The following is a 17261-nucleotide window of genomic DNA, read 5'->3' on the forward strand; positions in this document are numbered from 1 at the left end:
GCTCATGGCCATGTTTTATCTTGAACTGTCCTAGATGAAATGTTACAGAAATAGTCTGCAGATAGACTGTATGGTGTTTGTTAGGTGCTGTAAGCATATGTGTGCACGAGGAGTAGGTTATTACAGAAGATAACTTGGCCTAGAAAATCTGCACTTGATCTTTCTCTTTGTTCCTCTAATGCAGAGCCCCGGTCAGGATGTAGCTGATTTAGGCCATGAGGCAGGAACGAGATGCGTCTGCCCACCTCCCGGCTGCGTGGCTGTTCCTCAGTATGTCTCATTCTTTCAGCTAATGCATTGTGTCTGGAAGCTGGCTTTTTACAGAAAGAGCACTGCCTGCCCACCCTTCTGCTGTACAATTCCTTCGCTTATCTTTTCCCAAGAGCATGACAAGGCCATTTTGCCCTGCTTCTGCATTGGAGTGTGAGCAGTGACTTGTGCATAATGCAGATTTGGATGTCTGGGTGGGATCTGATGTGTGCCAGCTGCAAAGAGAAACACCATTCATTGCTGCTAAAGTGCTGTTGGGTGGGGGGATGTGACTGGTGTCAGGCTCCTCCATCACTGCCTATCAGCTGAAGCTTGTAGCCATAGTTTAATCATTCTCTTCCCTGAACTTCTGTATGTGTGCACTGGATGCCTGCATCTCATTCAGGCCCTCTGGGTTAATTATTAACCTTTGCAGTGTTTGGAAGTGAAGGCCTTCTTTTGAATTCAGTTGGTTGCAAATAGATCCTGAGTCATCTTGTAGACTTTTTTTTTTTTTTTTTTTTTTTTATTATTCATTCAGAGATGTGCCAATGACTAAGCAATTATTGGCTTTTGCGTGGTCACTGTGTTCATCAACAGATTGCAATGGCTGGATAGTGTACTGGTTAAGGGCTCTGTCTCTGACACAGGAGACCAAATCTCATCTCTGTCTGTTCAGTAAGCTGCACCTATTCAGTGAGGAGACCTCGGGCAAGACTCCTTAACCCTGCTACTGCCTATAGAGCTCTTCCTATTGGCTGCAGTTTAGTTGCTTTGAGTCCACCAAGAGAAAAGTACAATAGAAATGTTCTGTATCTTGTCTATCAGAAGAGCTTGATAGCAAGACCCAACATCTTTCCCAACGGTACTGTATCTCCTGTGAGTCTTATTGGACTTCATTTCTCTGACTTCTTTGGTATTGTAGACCTTCTGCTGGATGCAAGGTGTCTAGCATTACAATGTTGATTACTACAAAGAGTTCTTATGCTGCACAGGCACAAGTAACTGAAGGCTTTTCACCTTTGCAGGCATTAGCTGTACTGCTTGTATTACTTTCCGCGGTTTCAGGTTTAGCAGGATCATTTATTCAGGGCTGAATGGTTTATGGACAGTTTCCAAGGTTTTATACTCGTGAGGCCCACCCCCATCACCTGTACCAGTTAACAGATTGCCCAGCACGCTCATGGTCAACCAGAACTCATTGGAGTGTGTTGGTGTAAAAGGGACCATAAACACCCTCTTACTAAAATGCTATGTGAAGTAGATACTGCAGAAGCACAATCCAGCCTGAATCATTGCAAATACCTTCAGGCAAACTTCTATTTAGCATTTTAGTAAGAGGGTTTTTTGGTCCTTTTTAGCCCCTTAAAGGGGTTCTTTCGCGAAAAAAGTAGGCAGTTAAAAAATGTGACAGATGACAGGTTTTGGGCCAGTCCATCTTTTTAAGGGGGATTCTCAGGGCTTTCTTTGTTTTCAACAGCATTTCCTGAACAGCAGTTTAACTGCCAAAATAGCAAGATACCAGCCGGCCTCCCTAATCACTTGCACACTATTATGTCAGTTAGATTTTGCAACTGTTGTTCAGGAAATGCTGTTGAAAACAAAAAAAGCCCTGAGAATCCCCCTTAAAAAGATGGACTGGCCCAAAATCTGTCATCTGTCACATTTTTTAACTGCCTACTTTTTTCGCGAAAGAACCCCTTTAAGCACTCCTAGGAATTCTGTTTCACCATGAGCTTTCTGGAAAATCTGTTACTCTGAGTGTTACACACATCCACGTAAATTCATTACACCATTTATTTTATATTTTATTTTTTTTTGCTTTTATATATCCTATAGCGTGGCGGTTGGTGGACATAGAGCCATGTCATTATGCAGAGAACAGGGCTCTGTGTACCATCTGCCCCCCAAAAGATCCACCTCTGGTTCTCTTTTAAAGGTTATGTTCAGTTGTGTTTTTTTTTAATGCGGAACTGAAACCTGTTACAAAAATGCTTCACTTTACCTGGGGCTTCTGCCAACCCCCTGCAGCTGACCTTTGCCCTCGTTCACTTTTTTTTCTTGTACTGAAACCCAACTTCTGCATTGACCTTGACTGCGCCCTGGTCATGTGTATCCTAGTACAAGTTCCTGTAGCCAGAAGCGCCCTGTGCAGGCGCATTATGAGAAAGTCTCTACTGCGTCTGCGCAGTACGCGTCCGGGTATGGGAGTGTGAATGGGTACACGTGCGGCCAGGTCCACACAGGTGCAGTGCACTCGAGCTGCTCAAAAGTGAACTGCGGCTTGGGACCAGAGCATCGATGAGTGGCTGCGGGGGGGCTGGCAGAAGGCCCAGGTAAGTGAAACTCTTAATTTTTTTTTTTTTTTTTGTACAGGTTTCAGTTCCGCTTTAAGATGTCAGGAAGTTGTCAATGTTAAGCTAGCTATGAATACAAAATATTGATTGTACAGTTTTATGAAGTCTAACCACTACTGGCACCATTTATGCTAGATACACACCATACAATTTTGTGTTAGACAGATGGTTCGATTAGATAATTTCCGACATGTCCGATTTTTATTTTTGATTTTTAACTAATCGATTTGTCATGGAAGTGAATGGAAATAAGAGAATCGGAAATTGACCAGAAAATCGAATCGGAAATCGATCGGACGGAATATCGACGGAAAAAAATGCATTGTGTACCCAGCATAAGATGTACCTTAGCCAGCCTGGCGCTGTGATATACACTTTCCTAATGGGTTAGCTGACAGCAGCCTGCATACAATCGGCAAACCTGTTTGTTATGCCTGGGCACAGTTTGGCTATGCTTTATTGTGGTTATTCACAGTGCCTGCTAATTCTATGGCTGATATGTGACTGCACACTATGAAATGTTAGTATAAATAATTGGCCATCAGAAAGCAGAAGCAAATGAATAGACCAGAATGTGGAGGCACGGAACATTAAACTGGCTAATAAGAGAGCTGGTGGTATATAATGAATCTGATAGGTGACTTGATATGAGTTTTAGCAATGGTAGAAATATATTGCTGGCAAAAAATGTTTTATGGCCATAGCATTTTTTTTGCTTTTTTTTTTTAATGCGAATTTGCATGCGTAAACGTTTTTGCTTTAACCTGTTGCCATTCATCACTATTGACATCCGCACGCGAAAGACATACGTGTAAACACCTATGTGAAAACGCATACCAGCGTTTTTTCTTTTTCTCACCTGCGGAGGGAAGAGAATTTCGCCTGTAATGGGAATAGGCCCATTGAAATACATTGTGTATGCCAATTCGCATGCGGCTAATCCATACAAATTCGCCATAGTGGAAATGAGCCTTTATGGAACTGCTGATTGGCAAATGATCTGCTAATAATGGCACGGGCTGTTTGATAACTGATCTGTTTTTTGGCCATCACTCCATTACTTATGCTGGGTACAAACAATGCAATTTCCCATCCGATTGATCAAGAAACGGACGATTATTTCCGTCTTGTCCAATCTCTACCCTATCAATAACTGGATCGATTTTTCCAAAGTTATCATGAAATCCTCAATCCTGTGATCGCTTTTGGAGCAGTTGGGACATGTACTCACTATACAACTTCCTGTCAGATTACCAGTCGATCAGATTGTAAATTGCATTGTGTGTACCAAGCATAAATCGGCATGAAACAGAATCCATTGTACATATTTTTTCACGGGTTTATACTGACTCCCCCACAAACTGAGCAGGTAAAACAGTCCGTACACAGCCACTGTTGTATTTCTATTGCATGCTGCTATATACTGTATGTTTCTAGCCACTGATTAAAGTGGATGTGAACTCAGAACTTCATCTATGCTCTAAAAGATGAGCAACAGCATAATAACCTTTAAAGAAAACCATTTCTTTGTTACAGCTGATACAAATCCTACAATAAATCTGCAGTGTCTACTTTCTGCTTTCATGGAAGAAGCCATGGGGTTTCCATCCTGTGTTTAGATTAGCTGCTCCACCATGGCATCACATTACAACTTGTGATTAGGCACAGATGAGGGGGAATTAGACAGGTTAAACTCTCTAAATACATACAGGGTGCATTTCTGTTTTCTTCTGTCTTGTGCAAGAGTTCAGGTCTGCTTTAAGGTTACAGAGAGGTCAGTTGAAAAGGAGCCCCTCTTTACCCTAAAAAATCTTGGTGCAGCTTCACTAAAGCAGTCCATACACACATTGATTTTTCTCGTTCAGTTGTCGGTAGATTCACTCATTGTGGTCGCATTAGCAGGGAATCAATGGCACAAAAACATCAATTTGATTCCGGAAGGATGGAAAACATTGCTCGATTCGGAAGGAATGGCTGTCAATTAGCAGCTCAAAGTGTTGCACTTCAAAGAACAGTACAGTGCAGTGCTGCAGTTATATGGATTGTAATTGATTCCCTGCTGGTATAGACCTTGAGTAGCATACAGGGCTGTGGAGTCAGTCAGAGCAATTTTGGGTAGCTCCTAAAGGTGCCCATACGTCAGGAGATTATGGGCAGATTTGACAGACCAATATTATCTCTAATCAAATCTGATTAGAGATAAATTTGTCTGGTCGTCAGAGTTGCCCATATACTGCAGGCCGATTTCCGTCCTTTTTAGCATGAAATCTTAAGGGAATTGGCTGCGTCCATCCCGCTGCTGCCCCCCTAATGTATAAATGTGCCTTCCCGTGTGTGCATTTTTACATTACCTGTTCTGTGTCAGCCTTCAACGCGGTGACTGTAACTTCTGGGCGGCTCTCCGTACACACCACCGACGCATAGCAACTGTCAGACGCTATGTGCCGATGTTAGATGCTATGCGCAAGTGGCATGTACGGAGGCAGCCCAGAGGTTACCGACATAGCACAGAAGGCTGCTACAGGACCGGTAATGTATAAATGCGCACACACTGGGAGGGCAGATTTATATATTGCGGCAGTGGGGTTTTCGTCGCTCGTTCCAAATTGCCCGCTGCGCACCCGAGCAACCAACTTCGGCCAGACCTCATACTGTATGCACGAAGTTACCAATTTTGGGCCCATATTGGCTGTATAGTCAATCAGGCCTGCATTGGCACCAATTTTCAACCAATTCGATAATAATCAAATTGGTTTGTCGATCGGCTATCAGTCGCCTGATGTATGGGCACTTTAACGTGTATTCACTCATTTCTAAAATCTGTATTTTGCATATCCCAGTATATAATTTAGCCAGACAGGTTGAGACTGGAACATAATTGGTATAATATGCCTTGTTTAGCATTACACAAGTGTCTATGTATAAGATATAAGCTAGATAAGGATGTGCTTTGCTTTATGTGCAGTGCAGCCCTTCTAGCATGTGATCAACTTTCTAGCTGTGAAACAGAATATGGCTTCTCTCACCAAATTCCTCTCGTGCCCTTTCCAAGCAAACATTTCCACTAATGAGTTGGCAGGCAAAGGTTCGCTCATGCACATGACACACCGAATGAACTGTCTTCCACTCCAGATAATCATCCCATTAAAGGAATTTACAGGTGTCCTAAACATAAAATAATTTTGCATAGTTTTGGAGATGACTGCACCTTTTAAAGTAATGCTCAATTGTTCACTCTCTCTCTTCACATGCAGGATAACTGTAGATGCCACTCCCTGGCTGGGACATGCTGATAACTCTCATTGTGGCGGTCCTGGTATTTCCCACACAGTTCTCAGCAGTGTACACATTAGGTGGCACTCTACTGCGCATTTGCATGCTGAGGTCATGGATCTAGTGTTTTTGCACATGAGCTGTAGAGCATGGGTTGATATTTAAGGGCTGGTTCACACGGGCTTCTAGTGGCGTCCCTTTTGCCAGCGTCTCATTTGGGCGCTTTCGGCGGCTTCCCATCGCGAACGGCATTTTTTTTTTTTTGTCTCCTCAGGATGCATGGAAAGACGGGGAAAATCGTGATTGAAACACCGCATTCATGCAAATGCTGGTAATTGATTCACGCTGTCCGATACAAACGCTCCCATTCACTTGAATGGGGGAGCGTTTGACAACGAGTTCTGGACGCTGGCGGTAAACACCTGCCAAGCGTCCGTGTGAACTGGCTCTAAGGCAATTTTTTATTCATGAATGTTACAATTGCCTAAAAATGGTGTCTTCCCCCCCCAATATAAGGGGCCCATACACTGGTCGATTTCGGTCATTGATCGACAGTTGATTCGACCACTCTGATTGAATTTGAAGCAATTGATGTAATTACTGCAATTAGTACAATTTTTTTTTTTTTTATTTTATTTATTTATTTTTTTTCCCTCATTTTGTGTTGGGATATTTCCTCCAGGGTTGTAGAGAGGCAGAGTCTATTTTCATACCATTAAATGGTTAAGGACTTGCATACATGTTTAAAATAACATCTCTGGTCTCGAGTTGCCGGAGTACATCCACAGACATTATGTGCATTAGCCCGGCATGCTTCGTAGTAAAACATGGGGGTCTTCTTTCACTGCTTTTATTTGTCCCTCGACTGACGTCACTCTTCTACTTTATTTACAGGCCGTACATTTTTAGCCCAATTTCTGCGAACTGAAGGTAAACCAAAACTAAAACCAGGATGTACTAATCAAATGCAGCTAATCTGCAGCCACGATTTACTGAATCAGTTTGTTACCTCTTCATTAATTTCATAATCCAGTTAAAGAACCTCTAACCATTAAATGTTGAATAATTATATGAAAGATTTTAGGATAAGATTTTAGCAGATCTAATGTAGTAATAAAGTAATCATTCTTGTGATTTGGGAGGGTAAATCAGTTATGTACAGCATAATCCTGCTTTAATCTGGATTCAAATTATCTGAACAGTTTTTTTTGTTTTTTGCATTATATATCCTTGAAATGTATTGATAAGTGCTGTTTTGTACCTAAATCATTTGCATAACATGATTATAAGATACTGCAGGCTTCTTTTTAAAAGTTACAATGATGATGATTATGATTTTGTTATGCAAATTAATTGTGAACCACACATTGTCAACTTGCTACACATTGGGGCACATTCCAGTCGAATTTGGCATACTTGAAAACACGCACATGCACACAATGTAAACTATTCCCTTGTGTTGTGGCCCAAGTTATTTGAGATAAGATACATACATACATACATACATACATACATACATACATACATACATACATACATACATACATACATACATACATACATACATACATACATACATACATACATACATACATTTTGTCACCCTTAATTATTCCTTGATTGTGAGAGATATTTGAGGTTATGAGTTCTGCACTGACATGCTGTTTGGCTGTAGCCAAGTAATGTGGACAGTCAGGAGCAAGACAGTAGGGCCTTGTACGTGTGAGTAGTTTGTAGCAGGTAAGTATGAGAATAATGGGCTCACTTGTAGCTTCTTGTCTAGTTTTCAGCTGGGGCAAGGTCCTCCTGCACCCAAGGCTGAGACACCAAAGAGCATCCCTTCATCCCTCACACACACTGATTGCTTTTAGACTAATGCTGGGAATACATGCTGGGAATTATCTATCGAACCATCTATCTGCTGAAAAAACTTATGGTGTATTCCTAGCATAAGAGGCACCCGAGGGTCTGCCATGGCATGCAGCAGTGACACGAAGACAGCAGAGCGACTCCTCCGGTAACATTGTGTGTACAGGACGTACTTCCTGTTATGCACCTACTAGGTCGGAGCCGCTCTGCTGTCTTCTCGTCACTGCTGTATGTCATGGCGCCGGGCATGCAAAGAGGATCAGCGGAGCGGACTTCCGTGCAGGACGTTAGCCGGAGCAAGGGAGTGATGGAGCGTAATCACGCTCTATCACTCATACAAGGAGGGTGGCAGTGCAAATTTACAGTGGGAGGGGGCGGAGCCGGGAGCATGGCCGCGGGCCAAAATCAATGTTAATTAAGAAAACACTTGCGGGCCAACTTTTCTGGCGCTGCGAGCCAAATTTGGCCCGTGGGCCACAGTTTGACACATGTGGCCTAGGGCCTGATAGATGTTCTTTGTTCCGGTCTGTACCTTTTACAAGTACTCTTAACAAGGACTCGTTTTATTCTATGACTAAAGGGAATAAATATGGCAGTCTACATATCCTTTTCACTTCAGTTGTCTTTTAAAATTCCCAAGCCTTGGCAGTTAAGAGACGAATTTCATGTTACATACTTTCAATCAACAAGATTATAATATGCAAATTAGAGGAGTCTGAAATGGTGGAATCCTAAACTGAGTCAGAGTCGGATTTTTGTACGGACTCCACAGCCCTGTTTTTGAAGAAAAAAATTATATCTATCTCTATATAATTTTTGTTTTGTTCTGTTTCATACAAGTACCTTTTTTCTACTGCTGTACATAAGTCTTTCTGCTACTTATTGAGCATGGGTGCTGGCAATGCCTTTTGATCCACATCCTTTGCTTTGTGTGGCACCTTTGACAACTTCTCCACCCACCTTTGTAGAACGTATGTGTGTTTTTTTTTTTTTTTTTTTTTTTTTTGTTTTGTTTGTTTTCGTTTTTTTTCCCTTTAAAATGCCACCAGTCACAGAACCAGTTTTCTGTGGGTTAATTCTGACAGGCTTATGTTTGAAAAGTGTTTGGTTTTGTTTCACATAGCCATATACAGGTAGCAGTATAATGTGTGGATGGCTTTGGACTCTTCTGAGACCAGTTTTCAAAAAAGCTTATCCTCAACTTGTCCTGATCAATCCCCCTTCTCTTCTTATTATTCCACTTGAATGCCTGCTCCACCCCTTTCCCAGACAAGCGTGACTATTGGAAAGCTTTTCAGGCCTCACAATTTACAGGCAAACCTGTGTGCTGGCTGCTGGGAATAATTTGAATTAACTTTTAATTCATATTTTCCTGCCAGACAGTTGTCTACAACTTCATGTTTGTATACAGTACTATATTGCTTCAAGGAGTTACTAGGCAATTGTAACACATAAACACAGGTGTTTTTTGTATATAAAAAAAATAAAAATAAAATTCAAATGCTTGAATGTGTATAATAAAAAAAAAACAGGCTGTGTTGTCTCTGCTATAGTTCCTTTAGTGTTAACTGTGTGTCCCTTTCCTTCTGAAGAGGGGTTTTGTATGAGCTTTTGTTTGTCTTCTGTGATGAGTCTGGCTGGTGCCCAGCGACGGTGTCATATGATGGGAGGAAGATTCCTGGCCAGCAATGCAGCATACATTTTGTGGCATTACTAATCCAACTTCTAGAAACCATTCCACTCAGCTCTGTATTTGAAATTGTCTCATAACCTAGCCCCATAATTCTGAAGTGGATGTAAGAAGATAGATGCAAGGTTGGCTCTGCTAGTGTCTGATGCTGCTATCATCCTCATATGTCATCATAAATCACTTGAGGTAATCTCAAAGGCAGAACCTGCTAGTCTCTCCCTGTGAGCATAGAGCTGACTTTGTTCATTTCTCCACAAGAAAAAGTAGAGCGAGGAGGTGGGTGGGGTTTGGGTTAAAGGGGCACTACAGCGAAAAACTGTAAAATGTAAAATATGTGCAAACATATACAATTAAGAAGTACGTTTTTTTTCCAGAGTAAAATGAACCATACATTTCTTTTCTCCCATGTTGCGGTCTCTCACAGTAGGCAGTAGAAATCTGACATAAGTGACAGGTTTTGGACTAGCCCATCTCTTAATAGGGGCTTCTCAGCAAAGCTTTTATTATTTTATAAAGATATTCCCTAAAAGGTATTTATACAAAGATGCTGGCCAGCTTCCCTGCTCCCTGTGCAGCTTTTGGCAGTTGGACAGAGCAACTACCATTCACTAAGTGCTTTTGAAAATAAATATATCCCTGAGAATCCCCTATAAAGAGATGGACTAGTACAAAACCTGTCACTTATGTCAGATTTCTACTGCCTACTGTGAGAGACCGCAACATGGGAGAAAAGAAATTTATGGTTCATTTTACTCTGGGAAAAACGTACTTTTTAATTGTATATGTTTGCACATAATTAAAATGTTAGTTTTTCGCTGTAGTGCCCCTTTAAGTCTCTGTGCTGGGGAAGCAACCCTCATACTATTGTCTCCCTGGTTTTGTGCGCAGATCTCAGGGCCACATGACTGACAGTGAATCTCTTTGTAGTGTGTGCATGAAATCTGGAAATGAGTAATGGCATAATCACTTATTTACTTGTACTAACTATGAGTAGTCTGGGAGGATGGGCTAACGCTTTAGATCCCACACCCAGATTTTTTTTAATCATGAATAGTGTGTAATGGTTTGTGAAGGGTATCTGAGGGTGGTATTGCTGTCTGTGTTCCAGTTATAGAAATAGATTCTCACTTCCTAATCCTGTAACTTTGTGTAACCTGTTGCTTTGTGGCTTTTAATAAGGACAGAAAAAAAAAAGTACCGGTAGTCCCCGACTTATGAATGACCCGCTGATACGAATGGCATGAATTCTGTGTTTCCATAGGAACAAGTAAAAAAAAATAATTTCAAATTGGACTTTTTTTTTTTTTTTTTTTAATTCAAAGAAAAATGGCTTTTAAACTTGTATAAACAGGTGCAGAGGTGACACAAAGGGGCACGCTGGAGGCATAGGGGGGCACAGAGGAGCTACAGGGGACAGATGGCACAATGTTCCAACTTAAGAACAGATTCAGGTTAAAGACGCACCTACAGTCCCTATCTCGTTTGTTAACCGGGGACTACCTCTATCAGATTATTTCTCTTCCTAAGTGTGGTTTGTTTTGTTTGGTCTTCCTGGACAGGAAATATGAAAAATTATCACGTATGACAACACTTTTTTTTTCACTAGGTCTAGAAGTAAAAAGCCAGGCACCAGTATTGCAACAAAGTAGAAACTTTAAGGGCCCACTCACACTTGGGCGATTAGTGGGTGATTCCCGCTAATTAGCGAAGTGCTAGCACAATGCTAATTTAATGGCAGTGATCTCACTACTGTGATTGCTGCCAGCTGGAGGTGATTTGCAATTAGCGGCAATTGCGAAACAAGGTGCATGCAGCATTTTACTACGATTATAGAGCGATCGCGATATAGTACTTTAAAAAAAGCACTAATCGTGATCGCTCAAAAATAAGTGTACAGTGATTTTACTACGATAATCGCTTTAAAATCACCCGTGCAAAATGCTGGCGTTTTACGATCGCTAGTGTGAATGGGCCCTAATGGAATTCCTCAGCGATACAAAACACAGTACACTGGCGTACAGAAGTAAGAGGCGTCAACAGGATAAAATATCATACATTTAAAACAAATTAGGGTGAGGGTGGACTTGCCTCCCCAGGACAAACACATCAATTCTAAATGATCAAAAGTTTTAATTCTTACTCCAAAATTTTGGAGTAAGAATTAAAACTTTTGATCATATAGAATCGTTGTTTGATATTTTATCCTGTTCGCGCCTCTGTTACTTCTGTAAGCTATTGTGATCCACCTGGTGGATGGGTGTGTACAACCTCGTTTCCTTCTACGGAGAACGACTTCTTAACCTGAGTGGGGACAAGTCTAATATCCCCTCATGTGCATATAGTGGTTGCCTGAACTTCGGCATCCCACACTTGTAAGTAGATTTCAATTTGCTGCTACAATTTATCCACCATCATCAATAATACACTATTGAGGGCTCTCGATTTTGTTTTTATTTTCCAAAAAGTACACCAGGGTGACAAAGACAAACCTAACATCGGTTTCACTGGTCTCCCGCTTCGTGAGAGACCCGTGAAACTGCTTTCAGACTGGCCTTTGTCACCCCCAGTGTACTTTTTGTATCCCTGATGAATTCCATTAAAGTGTTTGGCTTTGTTGCAGTACTAGTGCCCGCCATTCTACTTCTGGATCTAGCGATTCATGGTAGCTTATGCTGGGGAGCACAGAATACACTTGATAGTCTTCCTAGGTGACTGTTTGCTAGTAGCACGGAGTGTAAGCTGTGTTTTCTGACTCTACTCAAACTAAACCATTTTTCCTGGAGTTGGAGCAAGAAAACGTACCATCTTTCAAGAGGAGTTTGTTCCGGTCTATGTAAACTGCAGGACACAGATATAAAATAGAGGTTCAGTATGCAGGTCTTACTAGAGCTGAAAAGGTGTGTGTGTGTGTGTGTGTGTGTGTGTGTGTGTGTGTGTGTGTGTGTGTGTGTCTTTTGAATACATTTTGTGTTGAGAAGGGCAGAACTGTACTACTCAAGTCCTAGACCGTATTGTAAGAAAAAGCCTACTACCCAGACTTCCTTCTCAGTAGCTGAATGTTTGATAAATAGAGTCCTTGTTTAGCCTATTCTTCAGACATTGTTCTTTTTCCAGTAATTAATTGAATACGTTTTTCTTAAATCCTCTGTTTATGCTGCACCGTATAGTGTTCTCTTTTCCCAGTGCTTGTCTGTTAAGCTGCTTACTTCTACTGAGGCTTTCTTGTATTTGTTTTTCAGATGTGAACCTCTTTCCTCTATCTGCTGCATCTGCACCTCTGATGCACTCCTTTGCAGGCAAGTTCTCTGTACTCTGCTACTCTCTACTGCTGTGCATGAACACTGGCTCTGCATCTATCTCGTGGACTAGAATAGCTTGTCTGTCTTCTAACTCTTCTTCTCAGTGTCACATGAAAGCAAAATGACCACGTTTGGTGCAAGTAGCTGATGTCACCAACATTTTCCTTGTGACCTGCTTGGATTACATGGACTACAGTATCTATTGCTCAATAATGGTCTGCAAAAATAAAAACCTTTACAGCTTAAAGTAATAACTCTGAACATTATCTGCTCTCAGTAGGAAAGGCTTTGTTCACTGAGGTATTAAGTACACTTAAAGCAAAAAACCCTTTTTTTTAACCTCCTTGTTCACACTATACAAGTAGCTGTGTGCATTTCAGTAACGCATATGATGTGCGACACTGGAACATCAGAAATGCATAGACTGCACTGTGATTTTCGGACTACATGCGCTGCACATAATTGCACCACTGCTTACATTTTCCAGGCAAAGCGCAGCTGACCCATTGCCTGTGGTGAATAGGCATAGGATGGTGGTGAATAGGGTCAGCAGGGCAGATGGCGTGTATTCACGCATATTGCGTTCTTCCAAGAACCTCTTTCGGCCCCATGTTCCAGGACAGGATCCCGAAGAGTTTTCTTCAGGGCGTGTGTGCCTAAAAAGCACATCTGGATGGGTCATGTAAAGTACGGTCTGCACTTGTCCAGTAGAATGAAAGGGCAACTGAAGCGAGATATGGAGGCTGCCATACGTATTTCCTTTTAAACAATACCAGTTGCTGGGCTGTCCTGCTTGTCTATTTTGCTGCAGTGGTGTCTGAATAACACCAGAAACACGCATGCAGCTAATCTTTTCAGATCTGACAATGTCAAACGCCTGATCTGCTGATTGCTTGTTCAAGGTCTATGGCTAAAAGTAATAGAGGCAGAGGAGGAGCAGGACGACCAGGCAACTGGCCTTGCTTAAAAGGAATAAATGTCAGCCTGCAGATCCCTTTCACTTTAGTTGCCCTTGAAGTTCTTGTGCACAGATAAAAGCCTTGCTTAAGTGGCTTAGTTCTACTGGGCATGCATGGACCTTACTCACTCGTGCATGGCTGGGAATGTGGCCAGAAGATCAAGGTGGACCCTGTGCTGGAGTGGTATGCTCGGTGCTGCAGGGAGCCTCTGGATTATCGGGAAGCTTTTAACTACAGGGGTAAGAAACATACAACTTCTGCATTGGGAGAGACTGACAAACTGAGCATGTCACATCTGCAGCCAGTCAGTTAGTGCAGTTGTGGTAAAAGAGTAACAATTGTTCCTGCTCTGTAAGGCTGCATACCCATGCATGATCTGGACAGTCTGTCTTGCAGAGTTCAGATTCCATGTTGAAATGATATGCAATTTATCCTTACAGTTGAATTCATAGCTGGTTGTAACGGAGATGGAAAAATAATTAAGGCCCAATATACTTGTAGTGAATAGCAAAAGTGGAACTTCACTTGTGATTTGAATTGGGCCATGGTGAATAATGTAATATACATACGTTCTTTATCTTTAGTTTGTCGGAAAAGCTGGCCTTCCAAACTTTGGATGTGTATACGCCAGTGTCTAGTACCTGTGTGACCAAAGCCTATTGCTTAAGAACTTAACAAGCTGATCTTAATTGGATAGCCTTTAATTGGCTTCAAGAGACGTATAGTTCTGCAGGTGTCCAGGGAACAAATGTTTCAAAGCTTAGACCCTCTGAAATGCAGGCCAGAACTACAAAGGGAGCTGCTGGAGCGAGCAGGATTCTAATAATTCTGTTTTGTAGACGTAAAATGGATATGATCAAACCATCATCTATTTTGGTTAGTAGAAACCAGGTGGACAAGCACCCAAACAGGCACAGACGTGTGCTTGAGTGGATAGACTCAATAGTCCTTAGAGTCAAACGAATTCTATTTTGGTTAGTTGCATATTCTTAGGGTACATACATACATCAGACTAAAATGAAAGATCACAGACCAATCTTACCACCCTTCATGTAGTATGAGAGCCATACTCTACACAGTCTTTTCTATGGAGCTGAACTCAACATCAGAAAAAAATCTTTGCAAGATGCTGCACACAGATGCTGTACAGACACAAAAGATCAGTATCTGCAAAAGATCTGTTCCTGCCAAAAATCCATTCCTGCAAATTGCAATGATAGTCTATGAGATCTGCAGATCATCATACACACATGATTTAACTGACATTCATCTGCAGATCAGATCCACCAGGATGGATTTTCAGATTGCTTGATCTGCAGATGAATGTCCGTTAAATCATGTATGTATGATGATCTGCAGATCTCATAGACTATCATTGCAATTTGCAGGAATGGATTTTTGGCAGGAACAGATCTTTTGCAGATACTGATCTTTTGTGTCTGTACAGCATCTGTGTGTGCAGCATCTTGCAAAGATTTTTTTCTGATGTGGAGTTCAGTTCAGCTCCATAGAAAAGACTGTGTAGAGTATGGCTCTCATACTACATGAAGGGTGGTAAGATTGGTCTGTGATCTTTCATTTTAGTCTGATGTGTGTATGTACCCTTAGTGATGCCCCTTTGCGTACATTACAAGGCTGTGCAGCTGCAGTGGTTTGGATTAATTTTTGATCTTTAACCACTTCAGTTAAAGGACACATACAAGCAAATATAAAAAAAAGAGATCTACTTACCTGAGGCTTCCTCCAACCCCTGGCAGGCACTCCGTCCCTCGCTGCAGCTCCGGAGTCCCCAGATGCCCTCCGTTGCAGATGCTGACCTTGCCAGGTGGGCATTTTCTGTGCCGCTCACGATTACACATAGCCTGGAGTGTACTGTGCCTGTGGTCTCCGGAGCTGCGGCGATGGACAGGTAGGCTGCCAGGGGTTGGAGGAAGCCGCAGGCAAGTAGATCTCATATATTTTTTTTTTTTTTTTTAAATTTGCTCTGACATGTCCTTTTTAGGACCAAAGACTGCTGGTACAAGAAAACGGGGCTTAGCGAAGTCTCGCCGCACAGACCCACCAATCGCACTGCTCTCCTGTCGCTGAAGATCACTCGCACTGCCATCGCTATGACAGCAGAGCTCTCTGACTGGCTCACAGAGCTGTGCTGTCATACAGCAGGGTGAGTGGGCTTCAGCAGTGGGAAAGGGGTGCCTGTGGTGGTCTAATTGAAGTCTATGCCCTGGCAGGATTATAGGACCCAAATAGAGCATAGATTTCAATTAGTGGGATCTGGAAGCTGTTAAAGAATTATTGCACACACACCCCCCCCCCCCCCCCCCCCCAAAAAAAAAAAACTTGGGTAACCACAACAGTTTTCAGTTTCTTTCCTTGGTTTGTTGGAGTAAAATGACATCAGATACCAAAGTAAAAAATGCCACCTGTAGCTGCATACATATTACAATTTTCTAATCTGAAATGATTGTTTGTCTGTTTCGACTAGCACATTGTCTGTACAGGCATCTGCTGTCAACACATGGTGACAATCTAGGATCTTGGACGTTTTCAGCTGATTGGTTAGTACCTGGGGTCCTGCAGGGAGCCTCCAGGCTATCCCTGATTGATCTAGTATAAATAATAGAGTAATAACTTATTTTCAGTAGACCAGATTTGGAAGGGCCTTTTAAAAGCAATAGTTCTTGCACAACTAAACACCGTAAGGATTTTTTTTTTTTTTAGGCATTGAGGGCAAATTTTAAATGTTACTTGTGGAATGGAACTATTCAAATGCCTGTTGTAGCTGTGCACCTATCTGTACAGACCTGAGCTGTTTTGTAGAAATTACACCACCATGAAAATTGGGGAGGTTTTAATTACTGTACTTCTAAATCGCTTTATATATCACGTGCACTAGAATTGCATAGGCAGGAAAATGTTGGTGAATGCACTGTTAAATAACTTTTTAGGTCATTTGAATTCAGGGTACACATGGTACTGTGCATGATTTGCTGCATTCAGAAGCATGACCTATTTTCTGTGTTCTTCCTTTTCTATAGTGTTTAATAATCCATGCGTCTTCAGGGTGGCCATTTTGTGTGATGACATATTTGAGAATATAGGAGCCATTGCTTTGCTTCTTGTAAGGTCCTTGGCTCATGAGATAAACTATTCCAAATTTTTTTTTTAAAAAATTGCTTTAAAAATCATGAATTTATGACCAGGTGTTAGACAAAACATCTGTAGAAGCCTCAAACATTGATGACTTTGAACAACCGACCACTCTGTTGGCTCACGTACGTTTTGATGACCTTCTCTTTTCCCATTACATTAAACAGGGAGATTAAGTAATATTATAGCCACTCCCATAAAACAGATGCTATGTTTGTCCTTTTTAAGAAGCCATGTGTGAAAAAAGTCATTGGCAACTGGTCAGTTCACTAATAGCCTAGACCAGGGGTTCTCAAACTGGGTGCCTCGGCACCCTGGTGCGCCTTGAGCACCTGCCAGGGGTGCCTCGGCGTTCATCCCCATCCTTTGGGAGATGCTGCTGAATAAGGGTCGTAACAGCATTTCAGTAGTTATT

At 41.8% G+C, this 17261-nt stretch overlaps 1 protein-coding gene across 4 annotated transcripts in view; it reads left to right on the forward strand.

The window, feature by feature from the left end:
* The window catches only part of RTN4 (reticulon 4), a 103894-nt gene that overhangs the window by 14312 nt on the left and 72321 nt on the right, over positions 1-17261 (forward strand). For 2 of the 4 annotated variants that reach the window (XM_068232553.1, XM_068232554.1), the window contains exon 2: positions 12678-12734. The exons of 1 other annotated variant lie outside the window; for it this stretch is intronic. In XM_068232553.1, the coding sequence (XP_068088654.1) occupies positions 12678-12734 (57 nt within the window). Of the gene's footprint in view, positions 1-6773; positions 6810-12677; positions 12735-17261 lie in introns of all 4 variants that reach the window. One more of the 4 variants, XM_068232556.1, reaches the window with a different exon arrangement.

This window comes from Hyperolius riggenbachi, chromosome 4, assembly GCF_040937935.1.
Source record: "Hyperolius riggenbachi isolate aHypRig1 chromosome 4, aHypRig1.pri, whole genome shotgun sequence".
NCBI lineage: Eukaryota > Metazoa > Chordata > Amphibia > Anura > Hyperoliidae > Hyperolius > Hyperolius riggenbachi.